Source organism: Eupeodes corollae, chromosome 3 (assembly GCF_945859685.1).
Source record: "Eupeodes corollae chromosome 3, idEupCoro1.1, whole genome shotgun sequence".
NCBI classification, from domain to species: Eukaryota; Metazoa; Arthropoda; class Insecta; order Diptera; family Syrphidae; genus Eupeodes; species Eupeodes corollae.
In genome coordinates, this window is record NC_079149.1 from 108,483,833 (window position 1) to 108,502,564 (window position 18,732).

General features: G+C 33.7%; 1 protein-coding gene and 1 non-coding gene across 3 annotated transcripts in view; one reads left to right on the forward strand and one right to left on the reverse strand.

Moving 5' to 3' along the window:
- The window catches only part of LOC129950097 (kinesin-like protein KIF20B), a 46,521-nt gene extending 32,085 nt beyond the window's left edge, over positions 1–14,436 (forward strand). Inside the window, exons 2-6 of one of the 2 annotated variants that reach the window (XM_056061912.1) lie at positions 7,627–7,720; positions 7,916–8,396; positions 8,451–8,807; positions 13,842–13,975; positions 14,050–14,436. In XM_056061912.1, the coding sequence (XP_055917887.1) occupies positions 7,627–7,720; positions 7,916–8,396; positions 8,451–8,807; positions 13,842–13,975; positions 14,050–14,332 (1,349 nt within the window). In that variant the 3' untranslated portion in view covers positions 14,333–14,436. Of the gene's footprint in view, positions 1–7,444; positions 7,721–7,915; positions 8,397–8,450; positions 8,808–13,841; positions 13,976–14,049 lie in introns of those variants that run through there. The other variant, XM_056061911.1, reaches the window with a different exon arrangement.
- A 58-nt stretch (positions 14,437–14,494) lies between these two features.
- On the reverse strand, positions 14,495–14,568 carry Trnan-guu (transfer RNA asparagine (anticodon GUU)). The gene has a single exon. It is a non-coding gene; the product is annotated as a tRNA-Asn (tRNA).
- Between the last annotated feature and the right edge of the window lie 4,164 nt (positions 14,569–18,732).

Genomic DNA, 18,732 nt, shown 5'->3' on the forward strand with positions numbered 1-18,732 from the left:
GTATAAAAACATATAGAAGCGCCATGATATGTGTACACTGTACATATACGACTAGACTAGGCGATTGCCTTAAATTTGACAGACGATGTTAGAACGTCAATCATAGAGAGCATATAGGCTCGCTGAGCTCTGTCATGAATGACTAAGCATATACACGAGCAAAAGGAGTAGGTGAATGTACATATTATATTACGATGATTTAAAATGGTTGATGCTTTATAAATGTCAAACTTTAAATTGTATTTGGACAAATATGACAATAATTTTGTCATGAGCGTGACAGGAGAATTTTACTGTCATCACCATTTTATGTATTTGACAGTTTGAGGAGATTCACATATAAAGTCACAGATTGACAGGAGGCCTTTATTGTTTTAGGATTTTCATTAAAAATATAATACAAACTGACTTTAACAATCTATAAATGAAAATCATCTGATTTAAAAAAAATATGAAAACAAAATGAGTGAACAAAAAACTAAAGGATACAGTTGACAGTTGAACTTTTTTGACAGCTACAAAAAAGCATATGGCGTTTTGTTTGCATGTCAAAAATCCACTTAGTCAAAGGAGTGTACATTTTTTAGATTCGAATTCGTTTTGTTTGCATGTCAAAAATCCACTTAGTCAAAGGAGTGTACATTTTTTAGATTCGAATGTTCAGCAAATTTGAACTAGACTTTCCGTTGGGAGTCACATTACGGAACATTAAGTTATTTCCTTACGATTGTCAAACAAAACGTGAGGTCGAATTTCATTGTGATAGCATACATTGAATTCCTATGGCTGAACTCGTAAACGTCAGGCAAAGCCGAAGCTGAAGCATGTTTGTGTTTTAGCCATTATTTCATATGCATATGGTAAAAAGAACCGGAACCAAATGGCTGCACTACTCCAGAATTTATAAGAAATGTATTTGGTCATAAATATTTAAGTTCACAAAATAAAATCACAAAACTTTTTGTAATAATTCATTGAATGCTTTAGTAAATTAAAAAAAAAAAATCTTATACAAGGTTTTCCAGTAAAGGGTTTCATTTTCATTTTTGAGTATATTTTAGATAATTGAACATTCATTTTATCGTAATGAAGAAAATATAACATTTGAAATTGAAAACGTAATCAGTTATTATGAAATTATGTCGCCAATAAAAAAGCATTAGAGCACAAGATCTTTTTAAAACGGCCAGGGAACTTTTGCAAAATTTAATAAGTAAAAGTAAGGTCCAATCACAGAGCCAGTCAAAAAAACGGAACAAGAGAGTCATGGCTAAACTGCAACCACGCGTCAAAAGCCCGACCAACTTTGCGATATTTTGTGATATCATGTGTCATAAAGAGTGAGAAATTGAAAAACGTAGTGAACCTTCAAATCTCGGGTGTTTAGAAACAAGTTTATTTACATTTTTTTAAATTTATTTATTTATTTCTTTTATTTTTTTGTAAATTAAACAACAGAATGGAAGACAATGCTGCTTTACTTATATTCTGAATATTAAACAATGACAATACAATTGACAGCTGTCAAAGTGCGGCAAAAAATTGAGCTCTACCTTACGGTAAAACAAAGCTTTATGGCCCAACTATAATAGACTTAACCGAAAAAAAGCTAATGTCAAAACCGAACGAAAAGTTATCAGAAGTTATCGTCAAAACAAAATGTAACCATAATTTATTCAAGTAACTTAAGCAAATGTCAAACGCAAATGTCCCTTTGAATTTAAATTTGTTGGTATAAATTTTGGTTTGGATTATTAATAGGAGACAACGACATGGAAACCTCTGCGTTGGGTTGAAATGCGTTCCAAATTTGACATTTGCTTAAGCTCGAGCCATTTAAATGGCTCTTGCGTAATTCCGCGAAAGTTAGCGAAATTTAACGAAACTGTAGACCGTCTATTATGGTTAGTGACATATAAGGCTGCGTATTGGTTCTTTCCCTTAAGCTGGCTTAAGCTCGGTTACGTCTATTATAGTTGGGCCTTTAAATTCGCTCATAAGAGTCTATTGTTTCTATTCAATATGTCAATTTCGGCAAGATTGAACGCTTGATTAAGCTATGACATAGTAAGAATGAAAAAGTTTTTCAACAATATTCGTACCTGAAAATTCTTTTTACTATCTTAGCATCCGAAGATGATTTCTTGATGAAAATACGGATCTCTTTAATACAATAAATGAAGTTACGTGCTAACTATAACAACTTTAAAAGCCTTAAGACCATATTCTTAATGGAAAATACAGCCGCCAATGAATCGATAAACTTAGGTTTTTGGCAACACTACGGTCTGCAAAAGAAATATTCTCAGTTGCTCTTTATGGCTGAATCACAAACTTGCTTCAGCTTCGGCTTCACCTGACGTTTACGAGTTCAGCCATAGGAATTTAATGCATGCTATCACAATGGAGCTTCGACCTCACGTTTCCTTTGACAATCGTAAGGAAAAGAACGTAATGTAACATAATGTGACTCCAAACGGAAGCTCTAGTTCAATTATCTGAACATTTGCTTGGTCTGACAGCTCAACAGCTGTAAAAAAAAGTCAACAAACAAAATATTTGCTCTTTGGAGGGATGAAATAATAGAAATGCCATTCAAAGCAACCTCAAAGAAGACCCACCGTAACCAGACGAAGCCGAAGCTGAAGCGTGTTTGTGATTCAGCCATTAGCGACGCTCAAAGCTTTGAGATTCTTCACATCATTTAATTGTCGGAAGAACTTTAATTTATATACCAGATTCCATATTTCCTACTGATGCACGACGACCGAGGTTTGAATTGTGTATCGGTATCGCTAACAAAATATCTAAAAATGACAGCTTTAAAACTGACAGCTGCCTAAATGGCAGGTTAGTCAAAATAAAACCCCATACATAGATCAATCACTTCTTGACAGTGTTTTGTTTATGGTAGCGATTAATGAAATAGTAACATTTCTATCCAAAATGAAAACATATTATTTTCCTTCCTTCCGCTTCGCATAATCATAGACCGTTCGTGTCCGTCGCACAAACACTATAAGTCTGAAGCAACATTTCAAATAATTTTTCAATTTCTTACAAAAACCAAACAGATTAATATTGTAATTTTTTAAAGCTTGAACAAGAAGAAAAAAAATAACTCTTTTTAAATTAATTACTTCCCAAGTTTCATCAAAGGAAATGAAATACAATCGAGTCCTTTTAAAATCCTTTCTGTTCTCTCTAAAGTCCAAGACCGCACTTTAATGCATACAAAACTACATACATATGTCGTGAATTTTGCACGTGTGGTTTGGTGGAAGTTCATTCCGCTTGTATAATATCGAGCTATGTACATGGGGTAGGTAAATTATTTATTTAGTTTGACACGTTCGTTTTGGTCAAGGCTACAAGACGGAGCTTGAACTTGTATCGCTTTCGAGGTAAAGTCGTTCTACCTATATACGACTATATGACCTCGAAAAATAATGTCCTTCAAATTCGAAACACCCCATCACCTTCGTTGGTCGTCGTGTAGCCCCATCCAAGGACAAGTGAGAATTTTACCCTTAAACCCGAGTACGAGACTCAACAATAATCAATAAATCCTCGCAATCCTCCTATAAGAAAACAGCCCTTTTTAGTGATAGGTTAGGTACAAAAGTTTGAATACCTTACAACCTACTTTCAATATATATGTACACCGAACGACGACCGACTAACTTACTGACTTCCTACATATACGTTAGTATTATAAGCCCTCTGCTTTGGGGGCGGGAAGTGGGACGCATTTTAGTAAAATGTACGGACAGGTACATCTAAAATCTGATTATTACTTACTTCTTGGAATTCAGAGGGCAGTGGTGTAGATTTTAGCTTGGGTATTTCGAGGTTTCCACCCCACATTTCCAAAGCAAAGCTAAAAAGTGGTTTGGTTTGGTTTGGCTTGATTTCTAGGAAATAATCAGAAATGCGGGTCATATTGTTGTTTGTTAGATCGATTTGTATTGTGTAATATGGAGGAACATCGTTTTGAATCAATTTGGTGCACGAACATAATACCTGAACCGACATTCGACATCAACATCGAAATCGACACAGGTAAGCTGTGGATACATATGCATGGGTTTGTTTTTGTAGAGCATGGTTTTTGGTTTTTGGTTTTGAACTTCAGGTGCAGATTGTTAATGTTCTTTTAACATGAAACCCTTCAGAGATAATTTCTTTGACAGCTAATTTTTAGTATGAACAGCTAGTTAAGGTTTTGATTTCAATTTATTATCAAATGCATAGAATAGGATAATAGCAATACGAATATACCAGTACACATGCCATGCATATAAAAGACTGTAGAGATTAGACTTCCGGTTTGTATTAACATGAAATGTTATCTCTCAGTATACGATTATGTGAGTACGTATTTCTTTTTAAGGACTTTATGAACTTCCATAAGAAGTTTTTGTATTTTATTTGGTCCGATTTTATCGAATTGAAAATATTGACATTTCTCGACGTTTCAACTTCAATAGAGTCGAAATAAAAGGGAGTTGTCTGTGCTCAAGAACCAGAAGAGATATCGACTTCAAAGCGTGGAATTATTGGATGTAAGATCATTTTTCTTTCGTAAAATATTCGAGATGACAAATATTTTTTTCAGTTTTTTGGATTTATAAAACAACATCTTCCGAAAGTTGACATTCTAAAACTGATCGAGGCAGGACATTTATAGAGAAACAGTTTCCCTATCATGTTGGTATCCACAACTACTTATATGTTCAACCTGTTATGTAATGTTAACTGGAATCCTTTGTGTGAGAACTGTGACATTAATGATATGTGATATAGATTCTATGAGACCACACCACTGTGAAAACCGAGTAATATTTCTAAATTTCCTCCATGGTTTGACTTTTGCTTAAAAAACTTAAAAAATAAAAGAAACTCGGCCTGGGTTAAATATAATAAAACAACAGCTGATAATGACTTGGTAATATACAATGAGCTAAGAAATATTTGTATTGACTATTCAGATATTCTTTATAATGACTTTATTTTAAATACTGAAACCGACATAAAAAACAACCCAAAAATTTTGGAGCTATGTTTATAGTAAGAGAAATACTGACGGGTTGCCAAACTGCATGTGTTTTAACAACGAACCTAGCCATGACTCTGAAAAAATTTCAAATATGTTTGCAAATTTTTTCCAAGATCCTTTCGAAGTAGCAAACTCCTGTCAAACGCCTGAGTCATTGGCCTTCTCACAAAATTTCCCTCATTTGAATTCAATTAGTCTTTGGATCTCTGAAGATGAAATCGTTCGCAAAGCTTCAGAACTTCACGTTTGTTATAGCCCTGGTCCAGATGGTGTACCTTCTTATATTTTTATTCTTCATATTCTTTCATATGAATCGTTCAAATCTTCAATTTTTCCTGAAATTTGGAAAACTTCGTTCATGACACCGATACATAAAAAGAATATTAAAAATGAAATACAAAACTATCGACCCATTTCAAAACTGTCCATCATCCCTAAGTTATTTGAGTCCATTATTTGTAAAGTCATATCGTTTAATAGTAAGTCTATAATTTGTGACAGTCAACATGGTTTTGTTCAAAATAAGTCAACAGTTACTTACCTCTTTCATTTCAGTTCCTTTTGTTTAGATTCGTTTGAAAAACGGAAACAAGTTGACTGTGTCTTCACAGACTTCAGTAAGGCCTTTGATAAATTGTGTCATAAAACGTTAACTTCCAAGCTTAAATCCCAAGGCTTTAACGATAAATTTGTCAGTTGGGTTTCGTCGTACTTATATAATAGATCATACAGCGTAGTTTTTAGGAATGAGCAGTCATCATATTTTTATACCAACTCTGGCGTACCACAAGGTAGCCACTTAGGACCTTTACTGTTTATTTTGTACGTTAACGACTAACCTTCTATTATAAAACACTCATCTGTTTTAATTTACGCTGATGACATTTAAATTTTTAAACGTATGGACTCACTTGACGACTGTGTACTCCTACAAGATAATCTTAATAGTTTTCGCGAATGGTGTTTTATTCATAAGCTTTTACTAAACAGAGACAAATGTAAATCAAACTGTTTTGACTTTCAATTTTCAATTATACTCTTCTTATTTGACTAAACTCTCTTCTTTCTCTGACCTAGGTATTATTCTTGACTCAAAATTAACTTTTAGAAATCATTATAACTATATTATTGAAAAATCAAATAAGACACTCGGATATATAAAACGGTTTTCACATGATTTTCGTGACCCTTATATTCTTAAACTTCTTTATATTTCATTTGTAAGACCAATATTGGAATATGTCTGCACAATATGGGCTCCCTTTCATTCAGTCCATATAAATAGAATAGAAGGAGTACAAAGAAGATTCATGCGCTTCTGCCTCCGTTTCTTCCCATGGTGCAATAAGCTCGAACTTCCACCCTACAATCATAGGCTCACGCTCATAAATCTTCTATCGCTTTCTAAACACAGAGAGTAAATTCAGCTGTGCTTTATTATAATATTAATCAATGGGTCAGTCATATCAATCACCATCAATTTTGGAACAATTAAACTTCATTTATAGCTGTTCAAGTATTAGAAGACAAGTTCCTTTACGTCCTATATCAAACAGATCGAACTATGGTAAAAACAGTCTCCTCAATTGATTTCCGTTCACAACAAGTTTTACTTTTTGGTATATTCTGTAAGCGATGATTTTAAAAGTAATACATTTAAATTAAATTTTTTTAACTTCAATTTAACTTTTTTTCGAATTGCTTAAAGCATTGTAAATCTAATCTAAGAATCAATGTAATATTAGTCTTAAGTTCTAACGTTAGTTTATTTAACGAATTCAATAAATAAATAAATACGACAATGAGTATTGTGAGGGATGTCCAATTTTGCTGTATGTCCAGGGTCCAGTGTTACCTCGCTTTCTGTATTATTTTTAATTTTATTTTAAATGTTATCTTTAATTTGTCTTAAATCTTTGAAATCCTTCATAATTCATCAAGTCCCAGAAACGAGTAGCCGGGGCTGCTAGTGACTTATTTAATTCTACACAAAATAGGTATAGCAAATTTTTGTTTCTGTCCTTCGCTCCTTTAAGAGTTTCCTAAAGTTTCTTACGGTGCGTATTATTTTTTAACTAGCTGACCATGTGAACTTCGTATCACCACAGATAATATTGCTTAATAATTTGTAATTTCACTTCAATAATTACCTCGCTTTTCTATCTCTTTTAAATCTTTTCAAGTAGGAGAAAGATGCAGGCATTTCTTTAGAAACTAAAAGAGTCTTATGTATGAACACCATGTTCACATCAAGTATAGGAAAAGACCTATTTTGAATATGAGTGGTGTTGATCAATTGATAATTATAATCAAATTATAGGGTACACGCAAATAACATCCAGCTCCTTTATGCATCATCTGCTTATAGTGTACAAAAAAAAATACTGTACAAATTATTACTTTCCAATAAGAACTTTCAATCTAGAACTTTTGGCAACAAGCTTCCAATTTATACAAAATTTAGAAACATTTTATCATTTCAAATAAGCAAACGTAGTTGAATTTTAATTTATTTATTTATTTAATATTATTAAAACAACACCATAAAACCATAATGCCTGAATTAGAGGAAATCATTCTTGAGACTCCTAGCAGTAGTGGCGAATCTGAAAAACGTTCCGAATCATGCACACGAAAAAAAAGGAAAACAACAAAACTTGGGTAAGAATTGTTTGCATAGCTTTTTGAAAAAACACTCGTTTAAAGAAAAAAATATTAAAAACTCAGACAAATTTCTGAATATCAAAAAAAAATTCCGTTCGTTTTTTTTTTTTTAATTTCAAACGAAAATTAAGAAATTTTACAGTCCCTTCCGTGATTTTGGTTTTCATTGTTTAATTCCCCCCCCCCCTCCAGATCAACCAATTCTGGTTCTCAAATTCCTCGATCTAACTCTATTCATCGTGGTGCAGAATTTAAAAAGCCAATCGCAGTTGTAGAAAAATTCCAGGATTCTTCAAAATCTCTTCATCCATATCGTTTAAAGAAATCTTTTTCCCAAATGGATATGAAAATGTCAAAGAACAACACCAACTACAACAACACAAGCCAATACCATTCTAACTTCTTCCATCATCAGGATAATTATAACAACTATGGAACTGTAGCTCTGCCAAAACCTGTACTGAAGTCAAAAACCACTGATTCCAATAAGACAGACTTTTGTCCATCTAAGGATTCTAGTCTTTTATATTTGGTAAATGAGCCGGAGTGTGGTGAATTTGGCCCTAAACTAGCGGGAATGAAAATATTTGCAACAATCATGTTGAATTCATGGCGAAACAGAAGAGACGAAGTAAGACGTTTAAAGGAGGAATTGGAACAGCTTCAAAAAAAGGTAAGTTCCGCACCAGGAGATTCTTAACAGAATTCCTAATAAAATTTCCCGAAGGTCATCAAAGTGAAAAACCAAGTGCACGTCTTAAGTTCAGTCTTTCGGAATGAACAGAAACAAAATGAAAAGCTCAATCGACAACTTCGTCATGCCTCTCAAGACATCCAAAGACTTAAATCGACCGTAGAAAACCTAACAACATCCCTCATAAGTGCAAAAGCTGATGCTTCGTTTTTTGAGCAACAACTTCATGCAAAGGAACAAGAAAACGATTCTCTCAACAATGGGATTGTAGAAATCAATAGCCAATTATTCAAGTCAATGACTCAGGTACGCCAGCTGCAATCGAGTTTGTCTTGTGAGCAAAGAAGTGTCCAGGAGCTAGAGAACCAAAAAAACGAACTTTTAAATGAGGTGAGTTTGGGTTTGGGTGAGCGGGCCTTATATTATTTTTCCTTTAAAAATTATGAATCATTAATATGAAAAGAAGTCTTGAATTACAAATCAGTTCTTATTCCTTTAAGGATGGGAGTTCTATAGCTGTATACAGAAAAGGTCATAGGTTAAAATGATGTGGTTTCTCAATTTGATGGAGGCCTATAGGTACTTTGTTGTGGTTTATTTCGTTTCAAAATTGCGTGTGAGAGTGAGTCACTAACATTATACATACCTAGGTATAGTATTGATAGACACGTTTTCAAGGAATTGGGATGAGAGCTTTTGTTTCAGGATGTTAAAAGCTTTTATCTTTTATATGATTAGCATTATCAGTAAAATAATTGTGTTCGTCTTCCCCAAACTCATCGAACTATAGATAAATGTGTGTAAAATGTGAAGGAATTGAAAATTTTGTGGTGAAAAGTTGTTAATTTAATGAACGAGCTATATGATTACAGGAGTATAGATTCGGAAGCTGAAATTATGGTCGAGTTCATTAGAATAGAAGCTATAGGCTACACCACAGAAATCATATTAGAAAGCGGTATTGTTTTCTTTTGTTTCACTGTGTTAAAGCTTTTTATAGGTAAATGCAATTTACGTTTAAAAATAGTTATGTGAAGTGTTAGTCGTCAGCCCTTAATCTTGACAACCTCATTTTTGTTTGATTTGTAAGACAAATTGCTTTTTATCACATACTTTTAAAGGCTCTGTCGCATTTATTGTTGTATTTTTGAGAAGAAACTCTAAAAACCCTGAAACTTAAAAAGTAGTACACTAACTTTTGGTACAAATTCGAGTTGAAGGGTTCGTAAGGGTTTTTTTCATCATCAAGATTCGAAGAAATTTCTTTCAATAATCGATTCGTAAGTCATGCTTAAGACTCTGCGAACCCAAACATTCTGAGGCGTTTCTGGTGGCATCGCGTATGTAAAGGTTTTTTTTAGACGTGTAGCTTTTAATATATTATTTAATATAATAGGTCAGTGTTGTTAAATCGCGCGATATTGGAGCCACGCCTGTAGGTCCACCATGCAAATTAACGCACTAATCAAACGTTTCTTGAAAAAACTGATTGTTGTGTTGGCTGTATTGCATGTAGCATAGTGTTGTAAGAACCAAAGGTCACCCATGTCAACATCCTCCAATTCAGGTAAGTAGAAGTCATTAACCATGGCTCTATTGTTGTCCTTATTGACTGTGACATTATGCGCTGCATCATTTTTAGGGTCCAGTTATAGTTATCATTGAAATCGATCCGGGAACATTTTTGAATCGATATTTGACGATGTTTCCCTTTGATTAGAAATGAAAATTGTATACTGATAGGTCGGAAATCACCCAAAGAATATTTTTTAGGAAAAAAAGTGTAAAAACAAGTGGATGGTTTTGTCTAAAAATGTATTTTTCTTTTTTCCGGACGCAATTTTTTCTCATCAGCTGATACTTTTATTTTCAAAAGTGAAACGAATCGTTCCACTGATTTGGGTTAAAATTTCACAGTATTCCAATGACAGATTTCTGTCAGTAAAAGTTTTTCGGTGGATTTCAATCAGGAAATTACGTTCAATGACAGAAATTTTTAATGATAGCTATAAACGACCTATCAAGGAAATTTCAATGTTTGTTTTCAATGATGGAAACCAATGATAGCTATAACTGGCGCCTTAGAAGATGAATGGATAAATGATAGTGACTTTTTGAGGATATAACGGCATGTCGACAATTGTTGTGTATTATGATTATTCCAAATACGACAAAAACTAAATTCTTAACGATACAAATTTTCTCGTCAAAATCTGCATCGTTGGTTTGACAGCTGTCAAAAAGAACCAACTACGAAAAAAGTATTGCTACATTAAAAACCACACGTCTAAAAACAACAGCCGTAACGTTCGTTTCACAAGACCTACAGACAAAAAAACTTACCAGATGACTGATTTCAAAATCAGCAATCATTAGATAATCGAACTGAAAACTTAACGAATTTGATAATTGCGTAATTTCAAAAAGCGATTAGCAAGATAACGTTATTTCCAATGTTTAGACTCATTTACTGTAGATTTAAATTATTTATTAATGCCCAAATTTAGGAACACATTTAAAAATCTGGTGGAGCTATTGGAAACAAAGTAAAACATTTTCAAATGCTCGAAAAAATGTTGTTCCTTAAAAAAACCTTCCGTTTTAAAACGATATTGGTATTATAGGTCCCATCCACACATTCTACATTTCAAAATAATATGGATCTTTTATACATTGAAATAAGTTCTTGCTTTGTTCTTCGAATGGAAAACATTTCAAATGGTTAAATAGATATTCAATTAGGTTCTATATTTTACTTTCACTCGAAATAAAATTAAAATAGATTCAAAATATAAATCGGAGTTCCGATATCGAATTAATTTTTTTTTCAAACTCAAAATGTGATGTGATTTCTGTTCGAACAAATTAAGTTGATGTGATTTGAGTTTGACAAGAGAATTATTTTTTAACAATAATAGTTTGGCTCAAAGTAAATGAACCTTAAGTTTTTCATAGAATACAAGTGAGAAGTTGCAGCTTCTTTTTCAACACACAAAATTTCTTCTCTATATCAAAAATATAGCTTTCAATCCACATTCAGGAACAACACATCGATACCATAGTCTTTCCCAACCGATATTTGGAAACTTCTTATAACCGATAGTAAATGTGCTTCAACACAATGCAAATAAAAAACACTTCTATTTTATATTTATTTTATTAAAAACACAGAGAAAAGTAGAAACACAACACATTATAAACGGTGAGCTTGAGAACTTTTTTAAAAAAAAAAAACGCATACAATTTGCAAAATCTCATTGATTCTTTATTTGAAACGTTAGATTGGTCCATGACATTTACTTTTTGAAGATAATTTCATTTAAATGTTGACCGCGGCTGCGTCTTAGGTGGTCCATTCGGAAAGTCCAATTTTGGGTAACTTTTTCGAGCATTTCGGCGGGAATAGCCCGAATTTCTTCGGAAATGTTGTCTTCCAAAGCTGGAATAGTTGCTGGCTTATTTGTGTAGACTTTAGACTTGACGTAGCCCAACAAAAAATAGTCTAAAGGCGTCAAATCGCATGATCTTGGTGGCCAACTTACCGGTCCATTCCTTGAGATGAATTGTTCTCCGAAGTTTTCCCTCAAAATGGCCATAGAATCGCGAGCTGTGTGGCATGTAGCGCCATCTTGTTGAAACCACATGTCAACCAAGTTCAGTTCTTCCATTTTTGGCAACAAAAAGTTTGTTAGCGTTGAACGATAGCGATCGCCATTCACCGTAACGTTGCGTCCAACAGCATCTTTGAAGAAATACGGTCCAATGATTCCACCAGCGTACAAACCACACCAAACAGTGCATTTTTCGGGATGCATGGGCAGTTCTTGAACGGCTTCTGGTTGCTCTTCACTCCAAATGTGGCAATTTTGCTTATTTACGTAGCCATTCAACCAGAAATGAGCCTCATCGCTGAACAAAATTTGTCGATAAAAAAGCGGATTTTCTGCCAACTTTTCTAGGGCCCATTCACTGAAAATTCGACGTTGTGGCAGATCGTTCGGCTTCAGTTCTTGCACGAGCTGTATTTTATACGGTTTTACACCAAGATCTTTGCGTAAAATCTTCCATGTGGTCGAATAACACAAACCCAATTGCTGCGAACGGCGACGAATCGACATTTCACGGTCTTCAGCAACACTCTCAGAAACAGACGCAATATTCTCTTCTGTACGCACTGTAGGCATTCGTGTGGTTGGTTTAATGTCCAATAAAGTAAACTGAGTGCGAAACTTGGTCACCATCGCATTAATTGTTTGCTCACTTGGTCGATTATGTAGACCATAAATCGAACGTAAAGCGGGAAACACATTTCGAACCGAACACTGATTTTGGTAATAAAATTCAATGATTTGCAAGCGTTGCTCGTTAGTAAGTCTATTCATGATGAAATGTCAAAGCATACTGAGCATCTTTCTCTTTGACACCATGTCTGAAATCCCGCGTGATCTGTAAAATACTAATGCATGAAAATCCTAACCTCAAAAAAATCACCCTTTACAAACTATGACAATATTAAAATTGTTTGTTGACTGATTTGATGCATGTCAGCTGCTTGAAGAAATTTCGAAAACTGTTCGAAGTTATGAAGTCGACTATGAGTAAAATTTATTCAATTCATCTTGTTTTTTCGGAGGTTTATCAAAAAATTAAGAGAGTTTGAGTATGCTTAATATTTAAAATAATAATTCCGTTTAACTGTGGCTCCTTACAAAATCAAATAAACTGGAAAACGTTATTAGGCCGTAACTAGTCATAACTAATTATAGAAAATTATTAATACATCAACACTACAAAAAACAATTTTCCCCCAAAAGCCTAGTAAAAAGGACTCATTATTATTATAAAGTATTGTGTGGTTTTATGAACAGTTTGATTATTCCTCGTAATTGTTTAGATTCAGAAACATTCGAAATTTATGTAAAGGGCAACTTAATTAAGTCCTTCCTTTTCCACACACCGCACTACATCATTTATATTTTATTTTGGCTAACATTAGGCAAACATACATATATTTAACTTATTATATTATTCTGCTCATATTTTATTTGAATACTGAAGGTCACATTTGCATATTAATTTAGGGACCATATTCAAGGAATGGGTCAAAAACAGTTTTAACTTATCACAGAAACTTAAGTTAAGGTTTCAACTGTTTTAGGTGAAAACAAAAATTAATCAATATTTTTGTATTTCACAACAAACAATTCATAGAAAACAATAAATGGAATTCCCATTTATTGATTTGAAAAAATGTACAAAGAGTAAAAATTCTAGAAGGGTTCATCAAATTAGTAAAACGCTATTTATTTTGATGAACTATTTAATCAAGAATCAAACCAAAATGGTTGATAATTTGTTTTAATTTAATTTCAATTGCAATAATATTTTTCATTATTTGTCTTTTCTTTTCCTTATCGTGTGAAGATAGCTTTGGCTGAAATGAAGTGGAAAACCCAGGAAGAACAATTAATGGTGGAAATCTATGAAAAGGATGCAGAAATTGCCAAAGCTCATTCCGATATCAAGATTCTGGAAACATTATTGAACGACCTAAAAGAGTATTCAGTTTTTATTATAATTACCTAAACTTATTTTTATTTGCAAATTTTGTTTTTCCTATCTCTGTTTATAGAAAAGAATTCCAAGTTCGTGACTTAAAGAAATCCGAACTTAAGCTCAAGAATGAAATTGAAACACTTAAAATGGAAGCACGTGATTTGAGGCAAGAATTGAGTAAATGTTTAAGTGCTCGGATGAAACGTTTCTGGACCAATTATATGGATCTTAATCGAAACACCATTCTATTAATTCATCTTGGAGCATTCTATTTGCTTCCGGCAATCCCACCTCCAAAGTCTCTAAAGTTGCCATTTTCTGTCAGTTTGGATAAGGTTATGAGTGTGATTCGGTCTTAGAGGAAAAGAACACTTTTTTGTCTACAGACTCTTACATATATTATTTCTCTATATTTGTTTATCTTATATTTATGAAATACAACAATAATATTTCTTTATTTTAATTCGTTTTTTGTTATTTGTTTAAATCTAAATGTTCTTAAAGAAATCAAAAAAGATAGCCGCCCCCGGGTGGACTCGAACCACCAACCTTTCGGTTAACAGCCGAACGCGCTAACCGATTGCGCCACGGAGGCCATGTCGAAATCGGTGCACAATGATAATTTTGATACTCGGCTGTGTTTCCATGCTAACTTAAACGAGCTTAATGTAGTAGGTATTCACTTATTTTAACGTGCAAATTCGTTTTTGGATTGGTCAACAGTAAGCAGTCCCTTTAACACCCTTTTACTATCTCCATAAAAATTGATTTACATAATAAATGGCCTTCTTTTACTTATTCAAGTTTGATCGCCGCCGAAATAAAATATTTTGTGTTTTTGACATCTGCAAAAATTTTTAGAAAAATCTAACTAAATACTAAAAGTTGAACAAAAATTGATTTTGGGCACGAATATTTTGGCAACAATTAAAGATATTGACTTCAAACTAATTTTACTGAAGACATTTTTTTTGTTCAATATTATGAAAAATCGAATTGTCAATTTTTTTATAAAAATTACAAATCTTTACAAAATATTACAAAAAATTGGTAAAACCTTAAGTGGGATTCGAATATCTCACTCTTTACAATATTGTGTCACTAACGTAAGGTTATTTTTTGTACGAAATAAAAACTTTCAAAACTTTTAGTAACATTGGTAAAAATTGGTTTTTCGACTTAAAATGTCGGGTACAAAAACATGTACATATTCAATTAAAGCTTATTTTATCATACGCAAAATATTGCTGATATGTTAAAACTTTTTGTTGTTTTTTGAGAAAAATTCAGTTAACAACAATTTTTGCGAAATATGAAAACCTTCAAAAACAACAAAGACTGATAGAAAATAGACTTAAGTGTTATGAAAACAATGAAAGATATTGACTTAAAATTTTGTATCTCACACATAATATTTTGTATCTGACACAAAATCCCAGCCACTTTTTTTGGACTTTCTAGGATTCAGTAAAGATTTCGCGTTTGATAATTTTCTTATTCTCAGCTTACAGATGGAAAGAAAGTTCAATACTGTTAATTTCTAAATTTAATTTCAAAATTAATTTAAAAGCACGACTTTATTCCTGTATCAAACATTTTTTTAAAAATAGTACCTAAAAGGTTTTTCAATTGAGGCGGGTAGTTTTTAGTGGCCGTTGGTGGCCATTTTGTTTTGGTGACATCTGTCAAATATTTTGTTTATTAATCAATTGCTTATGCCAAATGACCAGTTACAAGATTGAACAGCACGTTCAAATCATAAAACTTTATCAAAATAAGTGTTCGTTAACGCAAACTTATCAGTTGCGTGCTCTGCGTCCATTTTACGGTAGACGTGGTGGCCCTTCAGAGTCGACTCTTCAACGTTTGGTGGGAAAATTTGAGACGACCGGTTCAGCCAATCAGCTAACACCGATACGTTTAAGTAACGCATAATTAGCCGAGAACATCGCCGCGGCCCGTGGAAGTGTACAGCAGAGCCCGAAGCAGTCTATTCCTCGCCGCGCACAAGAATTCGGTAGGTAGATAGGTAGATAAAGTCCTTAACTATACCTTAAAGTTATAGCTGTCCATGGTGACGTTTTGTCCAAGATATACTTGGTCTTGCCCTTACTGACCACTAAACCGTCGTCGCTTCCGTCGCAATGCTCAAAAACGCTCACTGACATCACGCTTTGATCTTCCAATTATGTGAATATCATCTGCGTATCCGAGTAATTGGATAGACCTTTGGAAGATTGTCAGCCTTATCACAGGCCCCGTCGTAATACATTCGTGCTACGAATCCCGACCAAATGTATCATAAGTCCCGTCGTACTAAAAATATTTCCTACGAAATTCGGAGTTCGGGAAAAGTGGTATCACTACCCCCGAATGAATAGGAAGTTTGTCTGTTTTTTCTACGAACTGTTATTTTCAAAAGAAAAAATAGCTTGCAGAGAAGTAACAAAACGCGCAAAAATAATACACGAAAACAGAAATGTAAGTTTTATTACTAAATTAAATGTGAAAATGTATGTATGTATATTACACTTATTATATTACAAATGGAAATCGCCCAAGGATATTCGAAAATTCCAAAAGAGGAAGTGAATGCCTTCTGGGAGCAAGTTAAAACAGAACTAAAAAGCTCTGGTCCGACTTCTAAGGACGCAACTACTTGGAGAAAAGTAATTAAATATGTAGTTTGGTTTTAAATATGTTCCACTGACTTTAAATAAATTCTTAGGTGTGGTTTGATTGGAAGGCGTACATCAAGAGGAAAATGACGGAAAACAAAAAAGAATCGAAAGCTACAGGTGGCATACTTTTACCAGCCTGGAAGAATGAGTCATAAGATTGACTGGCCTTGAGACGTCGACCGGGGAGAGAAAAGGCACAGTATCTTTTGGAGGCACAAATGTATCAATGACATCCCATGTCAATGATTTAGGAAGTGTTCCACAGCGTCGCCCAACCGCTTCTCGTCAATCAAATGATACCGCCAGCCTTTTAAAAGAACAAATAGAGATACAGAAAGAATTTTATAGCAAAAGTGAAGAATTTTGGAAGAACCAAGAAATAAATGCTGAAGGGATTTCAAACAGCTTGCGCCGAATAAACAGAGCTGCAGAAAAACTCTGTGAGATTTAGGAAAAGCGGCTCGAAGAAACGAAGAGACATAACAAAGTTAAGGAAGAACTTTTGCAGCAGAAACTGGTAATTAAAATGCAAATGGTTCAAATTGAGCAGGCGGGGTTAGAGTACAGTCCAAAGTAACATCTGCGATGTGCAGACCTTAATGATGAATTTCAATACAAATTTTTTGTTTCCATGAATTCTTATTTTTTTGTGTATGTACATGTGTATGGATAATAAATATATGTAGGATGAAGTTTCTTTCTTTTTTAAATTAAGCTCCTCAAAATACTATCCCTTATTGGGGATGCCACACTATGGTTATTCGTATCGGGGACTACGTTATTTTCTTCCATTCCTCTTCAGGTTCAGCTTCGATTCCGGCAAAATAATCTTCGAATTTGAAATGAATGCAAATGTTATGTGCGGCTTTTTGTGGGGAATAATGCATTTGACGTGCTGCAAGTAAAACCCGTGATCGTAAACACCAATGACTCTCTCCACCATGTTCTGTGTTTTGCTATGTTTTAAGTTGAAGGTGCTTTGAGAACTACCAGGCTCAGGAGAGCGGAATGGAGTTATGAGCCAGGGTTCAAGATGGTATCCGGCATCACCTCAAATAATGCAAGGCAGTTTAACAGATGTACAACATTAATCTTTATACATTTACAAACCTTTAATCCAAGTGTTTTTTTCGCCTTCACGAAATTTTCTTTCAAAATGTGTTTTTTCTGAACTTAAATTCCACACATGAGAATCATGGTTTGATGCCGGATATCTTGCGTCTATGAACATAACTCGCATTTTGTTTTCACAAATCTGAAAACAAAAAATAAAAGAAATTGTACACTTCACACAAAAAATCATATTTTTCATTCATACCACCATGGCATTAATGGTGAAGTTCCCTTTTCTATTGAAGTACAACAATTTCTCTTCAGCTGGTGCAATGATTTTCACATGAGATCCATCCACGCACATTAAAGTCCCTGGAAATCCTGCTTTGTTGTAGAAATCAATCTTTGCTTGAAGTTTCTCAACTTCTGTAGTTTCTAATTTGATCCATACAGGACACAGTCTTCTTTCCAAAATGTTCAGAACAATTTTGAGCTTTGTAAAAAAAAGTAGACTGGGCCTTTCCAATTTTAAAATCCTTGCCGACCCCGTGTTGGTAGCCTCCCTCCGCAATGAATCTCAAAACCGCTGCCAGCCTGCTGATCGGGGAAATTGAACAAGAAAAGACACACAGATCAAGTTCTTGGTCCAGCTCCTCCAATATGTATTGGAATGCTGCTTTATTCAACCGAAAGTTTTTTTTTAAATCTGCCAATGAATTTAAATTATAAAATAGGCACTGATAAAATAAAATTGTTATAAACACTTTGTCATCGAGTTCGAATGGATTGAACGCATCTCTCAAAACCTTGCGTTGTAATTTTAGTTTCCGTCTTCTTTGGGTATTTTCCGAATTTATTTCAAAAATTGCAATTGCTATCGAATCCATTTTTGATTAACAAAACAATTATCTAACATCAAAAAACTATGACCCATAAATTGAAATCGATTTTTCTTATAATATTTTGACTTAAATCAGCTGACTTTGAAACTCCGAAAAAAGTATTGCTGTGAGGCAATTCTGTTT